This window comes from Chelonoidis abingdonii, chromosome 7, assembly GCF_003597395.2.
Source record: "Chelonoidis abingdonii isolate Lonesome George chromosome 7, CheloAbing_2.0, whole genome shotgun sequence".
In the NCBI taxonomy this organism is placed as follows: Eukaryota; Metazoa; Chordata; order Testudines; family Testudinidae; genus Chelonoidis; species Chelonoidis abingdonii.
Genome location: NC_133775.1, coordinates 56327437 through 56341018, shown reverse-complemented (window position 1 = coordinate 56341018; position 13582 = coordinate 56327437). Strand labels below are relative to the sequence as shown.

The 13582-nt window shown below is 51.4% G+C and overlaps 1 protein-coding gene across 1 annotated transcript in view; it reads left to right on the top strand.

Annotated features, from left to right (window-relative positions):
• The window catches only part of RGSL1 (regulator of G protein signaling like 1), a 41252-nt gene that overhangs the window by 19734 nt on the left and 7936 nt on the right, over nt 1–13582 (top strand). The window contains 11 exon segments of the mRNA XM_032769419.2: nt 99–330; nt 1763–1870; nt 2342–2450; nt 4296–4489; nt 5612–5729; nt 7344–7440; nt 7984–8113; nt 9128–9308; nt 11281–11419; nt 12138–12262; nt 12445–12557. Coding sequence (XP_032625310.2) covers nt 99–330; nt 1763–1870; nt 2342–2450; nt 4296–4489; nt 5612–5729; nt 7344–7440; nt 7984–8113; nt 9128–9308; nt 11281–11419; nt 12138–12262; nt 12445–12557 — 1546 coding nt within the window.

Below are 13582 nucleotides of genomic sequence, written 5' to 3'. Positions count from 1 at the left end.
CTTGAGCCAGCTGAGAGGCTGCCGGTCTGTTCTAGTGTAGCAATTTCGAGACTGTCATCTGGGCTCCGGGCAATAATTCTCCACTCTTTTGGCTGTAGTCTCAGAGGAGCAAAGTCCAGAAGCCTATGGGAAAAGAGGAGACTTATGGAAAAGATGAACACCTTCTGCTGGCCAAGAGGATAAACGAATCCCTGACTCTGAGCCAAGCCTTATATGGAGTGAGGGACTTCGAGACACTCTCAGAGGAGCACTGGAGATTCATAGCCACTCAGGATCTCACAAAAGGGGGATCGATTCAGGTTGAACTGGAGCCTGTTGTGCGCAAGACAGGTAAAAGAGTCTCTTCTGGAGGCTCAGACACAGTCACTTGAGAGGGAGGCACTCACGTCAAGCTAGACAAAGACTGAAATATACAGTGTAGGCAGGGTTACAGCGACCCCTAGAGGTAACATGGAAAAAGTGTTTTCCCTCTAGCACACCTTCAGCTGCTTATTGGTTGGAAAAAAATGTAAATAGTTGATATTATTTTGCAAAAATGGCGGCAGTTCTTCCAACCAGCTTCTAGAGTTAAAATGTTGCAAAAAATGTCTTAAAAATTTCAGCAACATTTTTTTTCTGAATTTTTGGACAAGCTCTGTTGCTTATAGCCATCTTAAACTTTGATCCTTAGGGCTGAAATTTTCCATGCTTGATCTTAGCCTCACAGCAAATTTAAAAACAACCAACCCTTAAATGTTTGAACAAAAACTGTTCAACCTTTTTTTGCACAGTCCTTTTGTTCAGCCTTTTTCTACAAAGAGTGGCAAAAAATATACTCATGCCATGTTTTGTGACCCTTTATTTGAAGAGCTCAGAGGGAGATGGCAGACAATGGAAATTTGGCTGGGATGTCACCCACTATGGTGATCTGGTAAAAGGTGATTTTGATTTGACCAAGTGATATGGATTGACAAAACACACGGTACATCTCTCCCATTGCATAGGGTGTCTGAAGGTACATATGGAGTGGAAGCCCATATGATATGCCCAGGAGAGTGTAGAATAGGGGCAGGGCTTTGAGGTCAGGGATGCCTGAGTTGTAATTCCAGTTTTGTCAATGACTCCCTGGCTCAGATCCCCTCACGCTGGCACAGGAGGAGCAAACTGTGCCTCTTTGCACCTATCCTGGGACATTGCACCAGGTGCAGGCTGCAGCAGGAATGCACGGAAACCCATGCCCAGTTGCCTTGGCCAAATCCCACATCTTGGACTGCCCTGGGCCCTCAGTAGAGGAGAGATTGTGGCAGTGCCACATGCTCTCGCCCAGTGGACTTCTGCTGCCTAGAGCCATGCACAAGGTTCTACACTGGCAAAAGCTGTTGTAGAGCCTTGGATTAATTTAGCTCACTGTGTGACCTGAAGAAAGCCATTTAATCTCTCTGTGCTTCATCAACCCCATCTGTACAATGGGAACAGCAATACACCTCTCGCAGAGAGGCTAGGAGACTTCAGTAATGTTTGGAAAGTGCCAAGTGTTACTATTATTAAGCAGTTTTGGTGAAGCCTGAGTTTCTGTGGACCACCTGTCCTGGTCATTGCTCATCACAATGGTGGGAGAGTCAAGGGATCAGGATGGAGAAGGAATCGGGGGGAGGAAGGGAAGACTGGCACTTCTGTGGATATAACACCATGAATTATTTCTTCAAGCACCTTCCCAAGGCTGGCTGGTAACCACATGCTGAACGAGTGATTAGTCCAACCCCTCTTTTCTCTGCCCCATCAGACTACAGGAGCATGACGTTCGAGGAACTGACCCTCAGGAATCCTTCGATGGCTGTAGAGGTGTTAAGTGAGGACTATGAGCTCTTCTGCAGAATGTTTCCCTCCCTTGGTGAGTGCTTATGAGGGGCGAGAACTAGGGCAGACTTAAAACAAACTCATGGGCAGAGAATAGCTGACACAACCTTGAATGACTGAGCACAGAAGGCACTCAGAGAAGATTAGGCTGAGGAGAGGCCCATCTACTTCCCTCCTATGGTTCAGGTGATCATCTCCAGAAGGAAGGGGGAGAGGAAAGTCCTGGCCCCCCAGAAAGGCCTACACTCCAGCACCTTTTCCCAGAGTTCAGGGTGAAGGAACGCTACCCTGCAGCCAACCCCAACGGGACGTGGCCATATTCAGGTGATGAGCTCCCACAGCACAGGCTCTTCTGGGCTGGCCTCATGACATGAATGTCGTCATGGTGGGTTTGGAGATTGCCCAGAGCCCTCTGGGTTCCTCCACTTGGAGGCTGAGTCGGTCTGTGCTCGCTGTGACATGGCTCCCAGTAACCTCGGGCCCAATTCTCTTCTCTTTGTAACAGCGTTCGATCTTGAATATGAAGAGAGGAAGTGTGTTCGCCTGAGCAAGACAAGTCTGTCCCTCATGAGGAGGGAGAACCTCATGTTAAGGAAGCCCTCTCTAAGACCCAGGTACAGCACCATGTGGCATGGAGATTTCCTCCCTTTTACCACCTCCACTCTCTCCTGAGTCATGTTTTCTAACCCCCAAACTCCTGTCTTCTGATTCATCTTCCTGTGGAACCAATCCCGTCTGCCTCAGAGAGTACAGCGCTCTCAGACAGAGGCATTGATATAGCTGGGATCTGGGCAGTGGAATGGGGAAGGAGGGGAAGAAACTCTGTATTTTCCTCCTTCTACCCCACCCCCATCCCCACCTATCCCACACAGGGGCAGCTCCAGGCACCAGCACACCAAGCACATGCCAGGAACAGTAAGCCACGGGGGGCGCTCTACCGGTTGCTGCGAGGGCGGCAGGCAGGTTGCCTTCGGCGGCATGCCTGTGGAGGGTCCGCTGGTCCCGCGGCTTCGACGGACCTCCCGCAAGTGTGCTGCTGAATCCGCGGGACCGGGGACCTCCCGCAGGCAAGTGGCCGAAGGCAGCCTGCCTGCCGTGTTTGGAGCGGCAAAATACCTAAAGCTGCCCCTGATCCCACACACCCTCGTTTGCAATCTCACATCTCATCTACTCATACAGGAAATATCTGCTTCATTCCGGAGGGCTGAATCATTCCTAGTTACCCAGCAGGTGGAGCTGTTGAGCATCATTAATAGGGCTTCCTCCTCCCCTCATTTATTTATTTCTCTTGCCTGCCTAGTTAGATTCCCTGCTGAGCTGATTCTCCTTCAGCACAAAGGTCAGTATATAGCTTGGGTGTTGCTGATCACTTGTGGGTTCCAAGGCAGCCAGGGCAGATACCTTCAAGCGCACAGCTGAACTCTAGTGAAATTAGCCTTGCTCCCACGCAGGGCTGGTGCAACCATCTAGGTGACCTAGGCAGTCGCCTAGGGCACTAGGATTTGCGGGGCAGCATTTTCTTCGGCAGTGACCGCAGCAGCTGGATCTTTGACTGCCTTGGTCGCGGCCGGCATTTAGGCGGAGGGAGCTGGTGCAAGGGGGGACGGGGAGGGCCGCCTGCAGCAAGTAAGGGGGGGAGGCGGCACGCAGGGGAACTCCCCGCTCCAGCTCATCCCTGCTCCGCCTCCTCCCTGAGCATGCCGTGGCTGCTTCACTTCTCCTACCTCCCAGGCTTGCAGCGCCAATAAGCTTAGGCGCCGCAAGCCTGGAAGGCGGGAGAAATGAAGCAGCAATGGCGTGCTTGGGGTGGAGGCGGAGGAGGGTGAGCTGGGGGGGGTGCCTCAGGGCGGAGGGTGGGAGTTGGGGAGCTGCCGCGGGGGGGGAGACCTCAGGATGGGGGCTCAGGGACGGGGGAGGACGCAAGGTGGAAGTTTTGCCTAGGGCGCGAAACATCCTTGCACCAGCCCTGCTCCCACAGGCTCTCTGGTTGGGATCTTCTGTTAAACATGGCAGGTGCAGAGCCATTGGGTCAGATTCTGCTGTCTGGTACACCACCGTAAATCCAGAATGACTCCACTGGCTTCAGGATTTACACTGGTGTAACCCAGGTCAGTATTTGGCTCAATTGCTCCCTTTGGTGGCAGCCAGGTCTGGTAAATTCCACCAATGCTGTTGAGCCATGAGTGGGTTCATCTAGTCCTGTGGTTCTCAATCAATCAGTAGCTGGCGAGGAGGCACACATTTGGTTTCCCTTGTTACAGAGAAGATGTACTCTGCCAGTGCCTTCATCAGGTCCCATGCATGGAGGTCCCTAAGCTTTCTACCCTCTTACCATCACTGGGAATCTGACAAAAACTCCCCGTGCCAGTGGAGATGCGGGCACAGGGCTCCAGCTCTTGATCAGGGCAAAGTGCCCTGCCATGGTGCTGCTTTCTCACCCAGTGCCTCCTCCCCACCAGGTATCTCATGGAAGTGCTGCACAACCCCGTCCACCTGGAGTTTTTCAGGCAATTCCTCAAACAACATAACGTCGAAGCCCCACTGCTCTTCTGGCAGGCAGTGGAGAAGCTCAACACAGAGTCCAACCCCAAAGCTCAGAGAGCTTTGATCAACAATATCGTCAAGAATTTCTTCCACAACAAAGTGCCTGCTGGTACGCAGCCTCCCCTACTCCACAGAACTGAGCTACTCAGGAAGGCAAACATGATCCAGGCCACCCACTAAGGTTACAAGGGAAAGGGATGACCCAGTCTAGAGTGATTTCTCTGTGCAAAGGGAAGTGCCTAAGCTTACCACCCAGGAGTGGTCTGGGCATGCAGTGTGCCACAGACACCCCTGTGGGTTACAGCTCACTCTCCACTTCCCTATTGCTCCAGAGTGGGAGGGAAATAGTAATTTGTTGCTGGGCCACACCCACAGCAAAGTAGGACAACCCCCTGAACCACCTCAACTATTTGGTGCATTGGTAGGGGAGGGGAAGCCAGCGCATTGTCCACTTATTCCAGCATAGGGAGTACGTGGGCACACAGCAGGGCTCTGGAGGAGCTGCTACTCTCCCTGATACAACTGTACACAAATCGGCAAGGATTCTTGGAGTGTCTGCAGCTGCCCTGCCTAGGGCTGCCTTAAGATGCCGTTGTGTCACTCCAGCACCACAACGGGGCTTTAGTGGAGGCAAAGGGTCTGGACTCTCATTTGGCATTTCCAGTTTGCTGTGCCACAGTGCTGCCAAATTCAGGGACCTTACAGCAAGATTTAGATCAGCTTGCAGCAGAGTGCACAGGGCCTTGCCAGGTCTCACTGCCCAAACCGGTGGGGCATCTGCTCTTCAGGGACTCTAATTTTCATCTCACTGTTTCCTGAGTTTCCTGTTCTTACTGCCACACAGATTTCTAGAAGAGACCACTGTGATCAGCTAATTTGACTACCTGCATAGAATTTCACCCTGTGATTCTAGCAGTGGAGGGAAATATTCTTGCCTACTGTCTTCTTTAGATGTTTTGAGCTCAGTAGTGTCACTTGCAAAGTGTGTGAGGTGCCTTGGTACTTATATGGCCTGCAGACTTCTTCTTGGGTTAAAAAGTGATGTTATAAATGGGGGAAATGCCAAGGAAGGAGGAAAAATGTATTGGGCAAACGTGGTTGAGGGGGTAGTGATTGTGATGAAGGTCCTGGGCCTTGTGAACATGAGGGATGGAGATTTGTGGATGGCTCAGGAGGTCTTACAATGATAGAATGTCTGGTACAGTTGAGAGAGATGGTGTGTCTTTTCTAGAGGAACTGCTGCAATGCCAAGCTTCCATCATCAGAGATATACGCAAGGCCAGCCTGGTCACCAGCTCCATGCTATTCACAGCACAGAGCTTTGTCCTGAAAGCAATGGAAGAGAAATGGTGAGTAGTCCTGGCTCATTTCACTTTAACGGGGTACACTCACCACTGGGGTGCCTCCTTGTGGCTAGCTCTGGGGATTCTCTCTCACCTGGTCTGGTGCTCCTTTCCCTCAGTTGCCTGCACCATGGCCTCTCTATTTCTCTGGGACTTGGGGTGCTTCCTCTTCGTGATTCGGCCTTACAACCAGGTCACTATTTGGTCCTCCCCTTCTGAGATTTTAAAAGTCCCACTGGACAAGCTGTCCATATGCCATGTCAGTCAGTCTTTCAGGCCAAGTCCAGGTACAGTGCCACTTCCCCAATGGGTGGTAGGGCAGCCCACGCCTGCCCACTACTCTGAGTTCCAGCCCAGGGACCCTATGCCTAGCAACCACAGTCTACTCAATCTCTGACTCTGTTGCTGTTTCCTTGGGCTCCTTCCTACTTCACTTCTCTATCTCCTGGCTCACCTCTGAGTTTACCAGCCCAAGCTTCCTCCGCTTCCAGAGGCTATTCTCCCCTCTCAGCTTCTTGTTGGAGTCTGAAGTCCAGGACGTGATCCCAGTGTTTACTCTCCCCCTCGAACTCCTTGTCCCTAGCCAACTCCCTTTCTCTTTAGGGAGTGACTGCAGAGCCCCTCCCTGCAGCCCCCTCTTGCTCTCAGCTTCCTGGTTTTTCTCAAGCCCAGCCTGCCCATGCCCAGCTGGGCTTCATCTTCCGCTAGGCTTTATCCAGCCCTGGCTCTCCTCCAGGTGCAGCCTGTAACGTTAATTGGCCCCTTTTAGCCTGTTCCAGTCTTGTTAGGGGTGGACGCCCCAACAGTGGCGTTGTTGCTAAATTTGCTGGAGGTTATACACACACATACTCAGTAGTAGGATACACCTAAGCAGTGGCCAGAGTTCTGAGTCCATATTCTGACACAGCTCCCATTGGAGCTGATGGGGTTTTATCTGCGTAAGGACAGCAGGGTGTGGCTCATAACTAGTGTGTCTGTGAAATATTATAAGGGGCAGGTAGAGCTGGTCCTTGCATTTCTGGGATTACCCATGAATAGCACAGTCCCCTGCAGCAGCAGAAGCTGTGAGGAGGGGATCAGAGGATGATCAGTTTTACCCTCCTCATCAGGTTTCACTGCAGCAATAGAAATGATATGCAGGGTTATCCAGCATTCTGGGACTGGGCCCTCCATTCCCCCCCCCACCTCTTTCCTCCCTGTCTCTGCCTTTGTGCTAGTCTCCTCCCATTAAATTAGGCTTAAATAAAGACTGGGAGTGGATGGGTCATCACACAAAGTAAAAACTATTTCCCCATGCTAATTTCCCTCCTACTGTTACTCACACATTCTTGTCAACTGTTGGAAATGGGTCATCCTGATTATCACTACAAAAGTTTTTTTTTCTCCTGCTGATAATAGCCAACCTTAATTGATTACTCTCATTATAGTTGGTATGGCAACACCCATTTTTTCATGTTCTCTGTGTATATCTATCTTCCTACTGTATTTTCCACTGCATGGAGCTGATGAAGTTGGTTTTAGCACACAAAAACCTGTGCTCAAATAAATTTGTTAGTCTCTAAGGTGCCACAAGTACTCCTCGTTCTTTCTGCTTTCTCTAATACTCTCCCATCCCGGCAGGTTTAAGATGTACCAAGATTTGTACCCTGGGAGCGATATTTTTGACACTCACTTGGTCACGAGGCAGGGAAGGGGATCCTTCATAAAGGACAAGCTTGTAAGTAAGGATGGCCTGCACTCCACCTGCTGATACCCCAGCTAGATCCCAGAGCACAGGCCCGAGAGTGGGGAGGGGCTGCTTTTCTCTGTGAATATGTTGATGCCAGTGGATTGCGGGGTCATGCAAGTCTGCAGAACAAACTGTCTTTGTCCAGAATGAGAGAGTTAATGTCTATAGCCCCTGGGCTGTAAGCTCATCTGTGCAAACAGATCCCTGTGCCCATGCAGAGCCCCACTGACTTTCATCAGGAAATTCATTTAACGGCAACGTCCCCCAGGGTTCTGACTGAAGCCCAGTGACATTGAAAAGCAATGACTGTGGCTCAGTGGGGTCAGTAATTCCACTTAATGTGCAGATGCATTTTGGTGCATTAGTTCAGGGTGGCAGGTCTGCCTGGGCACAAATCCCAGGGAATAATCAGGATAATTAGTCTGAAGGCAATCCCATAAGTCCCTAGTTATTTAGTGCCTCCATTCCCTGCCTTGCTTCCTCTCCCAGTGCTGTACATAGGCTGACACCTTCCATGCACTTTGCCCACAGAAGAGAGTGTGGTTCGTGCTCCAGGCTTTCATCAGGAGCATCTGCAAGTTCCGGAGGGAAATGAACAATCGGAAATCCCGCAAAGACTTTGAGGACTTTCTCCGGAGGGAGCTCGTAAATCAAAAAGAAAGTATGTCCAGATTCCGCTCATTCTCCTGCCTCCTGGGGTGAGCAGACTCTAGGGGAGGCAATAGTAGAAACCTGGCAGCTTGTCCTCTGCCGTCATTTTCTTACCCGAGAGTTCTCTGTTGGGGGCATATAAGAGGCCAGGATAACAGCTGGCTCAGAGGGAGTGAAGCAGCTGGGTTGTTCTCTCCATAGCAAGAATCTGCTCCAACCCAGCAAGAAGTTAGCCACTGGAGAAGGGAAAATCCCATTTGCTAACCTGGGCAGGCAGCTCTGCAACTGGTCACTCAAAGTGGCATTTTATGCAGCTCGTGCTATTTGAGCACCCACGTGAGGAGCTGGGCAGCCTAACTTAGGCACCCATTAGGCACTATAATGAAAAATGAGGTCCTAACTGTTTAAAGCACTAATTGTACTGCACACAACACACACACACACACACACACACACACACACACACACCCGGAAGCTGCCTACACTGTACATTTTCAGCTCATTTGAAGACAGCACCCACCAGCTGCTTCTTGTAGGTTCAGTAAGTCTGTGAGTGACTTAGTACCTGGCTTCAGCTGTGAGTATTTCCTCCATGTGGTGGTTTAGCGTGCAGCACTAATGTAAGTTCTTTCCTTGTGATTTAGGGTAGCACTGGGGGGCAGGAGGGGTATGGGGATTAGAGAGTAACGTGAACTAGAAGGGCTCTGGACAAGCCCTGTGTGTACTGGGGGAAGTGTGTAGGTTGAGGATTATAGGGCCAGAGACACCAGTAGCAAACTGTAGACAGAAGAGTAGAGCACTTTAGGTGGGGGTTAGGGTACAGGATTGCATTGTTGGGGGATTGGGTAAATTGATAGAGAGACACATGTGGGATTGAAATGAGGTGTGGCTCAATCCCATTAGCGCTCGCCTTGTCACCTCCCCGTCTCATGCACGCACTGTGTCTCTACCAATTTACCCAACATCTGGGTCGCAGGAGCTTGAGGGAGATGAGTTGCTCAGGTCTTCCCTTGTCCTCACTCAGACTTGCCCAGTAGCTCCATGCGCAGTACCATTGCCATGGCTAGCCCCCGCCAGGCTGTGCCAGCTGCCAGCACGGGAGAGGATGTGGAGGTGATACAGGTGAAGCGCCGGCTCTTTAACCAGCGGCACATTTCCATCAACTTCCTGGTCAACGACCTCAGTTTTTACCTGGAGATTGAGAAGTAAGCCTGCCCGCCTTGTCCATTTGTTTCAAATACCTGGGGGCTCTTCTTGTCTTGCAGGGATAAAATCCCTGGCCTGATGGGCTGGCTCAGACAGAGCGGCACCGCATGCTAGTCTGCTGGGCACTCAGCTGATCTGTTGCTTACACTGCAGCCATGTGGTGCTGGGAGGTACTGCACTCTGCTCCCAGGGCAAAGGCCTGTTTCTTTACACAAAGAAGCCTCCTTTGCACAGCCAGAAGGGACTCTTGGTGTGAACGAGTACCTGTTGCTGAGTGCGACAGCGTCACCTGTTGGCTGATCAGGGAGCAGCAGTAACAGAAGACTGAAGGATGCTCACTTTCACTCTCCCTGCCAGCACAGGAATGGCGGTGATACAAGCTGTGTGTCTCCAGGGCAAGAGGTTGTTTAAGTGGGAGGACAAGTCAAGTCATGCTGCCTGTGTCTGCTGTGCATTACCCTAACTGTGACCCGTGCACTGCTGGTGGCCTGCAGAGAGCGGGCTAGTTACACGCTACTGGCTGCTGCTCCTGGTTTGACATTTGGTATTTTCCTGCTGGAGCTGCCACGGAGATGTCATGATGGCCAATGGGAAGGGTGGGAAGCACAAGACAATCCCTCTGCTGAGGTGTAGTTGCCCCTATGAAAATATCCAGGAATCCTTATGTCATCCCCCACTCCCCTCTGTCATAGAGTGACTCACCGCTGGTTAGGTATGGTGAAACAGGCTCTGGTCTGGCACCCACTGCAGGACAGCTGTTCCAGCCTAATGGTGGTCTGCCTCTTCTGGTGACTCAACCCTCCGGCCAGGCCACATCCAGTCCCATCCCTTCCCGGGTAGCAGAAAGTCCTGCAAACACCAGCCTGATGTCCTTAGGTCAGGTTTCCTGACTCTAGGCCCAGTGATCTTTACACCCCTTGTCTCCAGGTTTTCCAGAGTCCCTACTTTTTGTATGGAGGTATCATGCCACCTTCCTCAGTGGCCAGGAGGGGAACCCAGGTCTTCCCTCAGTGCCAGCTCCAGGGGTTTTGCCGTCCCAAGCAGCCAAAAAAAAAAAAAAAAGCCGCGATCACGATCTGCGGCAATTCAGCGGGAGGTCCTTCGCTCCGAGCGGGAGTGAGGGACCCTCCACCGAATTGCTGCCAAATATCTGAAAGTGCCGCCCCACTCCGGAGTTGCCACCCCAAGCACCTGCTTGATAAGCTGGTGCCTGGAGTCAGCCCTGCCCTCTGTCTTCTCTGGTTTCCAATCCAGGGACCCTGTGGAAGCAGACAAGGTCCACTCCCCCAGACTCCTCATTTGAGTGCTTCCTACCTTGGACTTCCCACTGCCCCTTTCTGGGCTCTGCAGAGTCCTTTCCATTTCTTGTGGTGAGCGATACTTCCCCGAGTTTCTCCCTTGGAAGTCCTGTTCCTCTTTGTCAGAGCTCCCTTTGGAGGGACTGCTCCACCCCTCTGTCTTCCCAGTGTCTCTCCTGGGCTGTTCCAGGGTTCCTGTGTCAGGAGAGGATCCCCAAGGCCTATTCCCTCATCTCCACCCCTAGGCTTCCTCTTTCCTCTGCTGCCCTGAAATCCTGCCATTGGCTCACAGGCTCTCTATTGACCAGAGAGGGACTGCAGCATTCTTACCTTCTCACTGTGGTTCCTTCACCTCATTGTAAATCCCACATTCTTCCCAGCTAGGCTTCATCTTTAGTTGGACCTGGCCCATCCTCCAGGTGCAATTGGAAGCATTCATTGCTCTCTGGCTCCAGTTAGCCCTTTCTATACCAGTGTGGCATATACACCCCATCACACCCTCTTCGGAGGAAGATATGTGCCACAGGGCAGGGACTGAATGTTAGTGGGAAGTGGGCATCCAAATCCCCTACGTGGCTTAGAAAATCTCAGCTAAAAGCCACATGTTGTATCAGAGTCCGAGGAGACAGCCACAGCTTCTCTCTTAGAGGTCCCCTTCCATTTGTCCTGGCAGGTTTTGTCACCTGGCTGATTCGGCCGCAGTGCTTGCAGCCTGCGGGATGTACACCGAGAGGGACGTCGCCTTTCTTAAGACCAAAGTGGCCACGATCGCCAAACTCTTCTTGAACTCCGAAGTCCCTCCTAAACTGCGGGTAGGATGCTGTAATAGGCCCTGCACGCTCGCTACCAGGGAGGCCTGGGGCCTGAAAATCATCGCCTGAGAGCCTTATGGACTGGGGGGTGTCTGGCTCAGGGAATTAATAATGGGACCGAGGTTTCAATCTGCTCCAGCTGAACATACTGCAGTTCTGATGACTTTGGCATTGTGCAAAGTAAGTTATTAGCTTCAATCCAGGTCCTAATGGAGCGTGTCCATGATAAACAAAACCACTTTCACAACTGATGCTAACTGGTAATCCAGAGAGAGTGAGTGAGTGGGCATGGTGACCGAATGACCATCTGGACATGGGCCCCTCTGGTCAGGGCTGAGACACAATGGCTGGCTTTACGGTCAATAGAGAAGAGACTTTTGGCCTGTATTCACTAGAGATCACTAATACTCTCCCTGCCCATTATGCTGCAGCTCCCCATGGCACACTGCTGTTTCTTTTTAAATCCCTTTTAAAGGATAGTGAGGGAAGGGGCAGAAAGGGGATTCCTTTGGATTTTGGCTAGTTAGCCAGGAAATAAACCGAGACCCTGCTTGGAGAGCTCTGAACTGTGACCAGGGCTCTATAAGTGGAATGCAGACTCCTGGAAGGTGCAAGGGTGGAGGGGGGGAGTTACTAGGGTGTGTCTGTCTGGGATTCAGGAGGGATGCCAGCTGTGCCTTAAGCCCCATTTGTGAAGTGGTCTCTGTTCTGTGGCCAGGTGAACATTTCTGAGGGCCAGAAAGATTTAATTCGGAATTTAGCTGCCAAAGGGGTCCTGGATCGCAGCCTCTATCACGTGGCCTTGCTCACCGTCTTCCCAGTTCTGATACACTTCTGGAAAAGGTAAAAATCCCTCCCTTTTGGGCAGGGCGAGGCGGGTGCAAAGGTGGGTGTCGAGCGCTCTCTCGCTTTACCTCCTTCCAAAGAAAATGTGAGTCCGAAAGGGACGTTATTGCTGGCTGTATTCCTCAAATGTGTTAGACTTGATTTGCTGTCTCTCCTTGACCCTAGTATTTCCCCTACAGATACTGTAACTGGAAGGCAATGGAGTCCTTCCGCAGGTACCCGAAGATAAAAAGAAATCTCTCTCCACTCCCAGCGAAGGCATCGCCTAGAACATCCAGTATCTTCAGTGGGGGTAAGCTGAGACTGCCTCTTCCTCATCCTCTCTCTTTCTCTGATGTGTTTGCCCTGTCACATATGCTGCACATTAGTCCTCTCAGCCTTGCCCATCCTCTAATGCCTCAGGTAGCAGCTCACCAGTGGTTCTGTATGAGAGACAAAGTTTGATATTAAAATACCTTTCTTTGGTGAGTATTTGCATAGATCAGGCAGCTGTAATGCTCCATGGTGTAAACTGGATCAGGTCAGGAAGAAATCTTCCTCCAGGTAAGGTGCTTCACAGTTGTCTAGGGGAGTTTTTTTGTGAAACATCAGGTAATGATATAGATACTGTAACTGAAGCTGAAGACAAGAATTGATGGATTAATATTGATCTGGCAATTCCTATCTTCCTATGTTGGCGATCATTTTCAATCAGCATGTTGGTCCCAAAACAGCTAAACCTCTCCCTTCATTCCCTCCTAGATAGCACATAAAAACCCCACAGTGGTAAGTCCCATAACTGTACATCTGCTACTGAATACAGAAAGTCAAATCAGGGTCATATTCATCAAATGCACTTTCTCCATGATAAATACACTAGATTCCTTATACCACATCCCCCAAAAATATTCAACCCTTCAAAACAGAAATTAAACTAAAGTATTCTGGTTGGCGAATTTGCTCCCAGACAGGGCCGGCTCCAGACACCAGCCTACCAAGCACTGGCTTGGGGCAGCACCTTGGGAAGGGCTGGCACTTGGGGTTTTTTTTTGTTTTTTTTGATTCCGCAGGGCAGCGCTGGGGGGAGGNCATGCTTTGCCCAGATAGTCCCAGGGCCGGATCCAGACACCGGCCCACCAGGGGCGGCACCTCGGGACAGGGCGGCGCTCCGGGTTTGTTTTTGTTTTTGTTTTGGGGGCTTCAGCAGCATGGTGCTCGGGGGAGCGGGGACTTGCGTGACGCGACACTCGGGCGGGCGGGGACTTGGGCGGTGCAGTGCGGTGCTTGGGAGGGGCGGGGACTTAGGCGGTGCGAAGCTCAGGGGGCGGGGACTTGGGC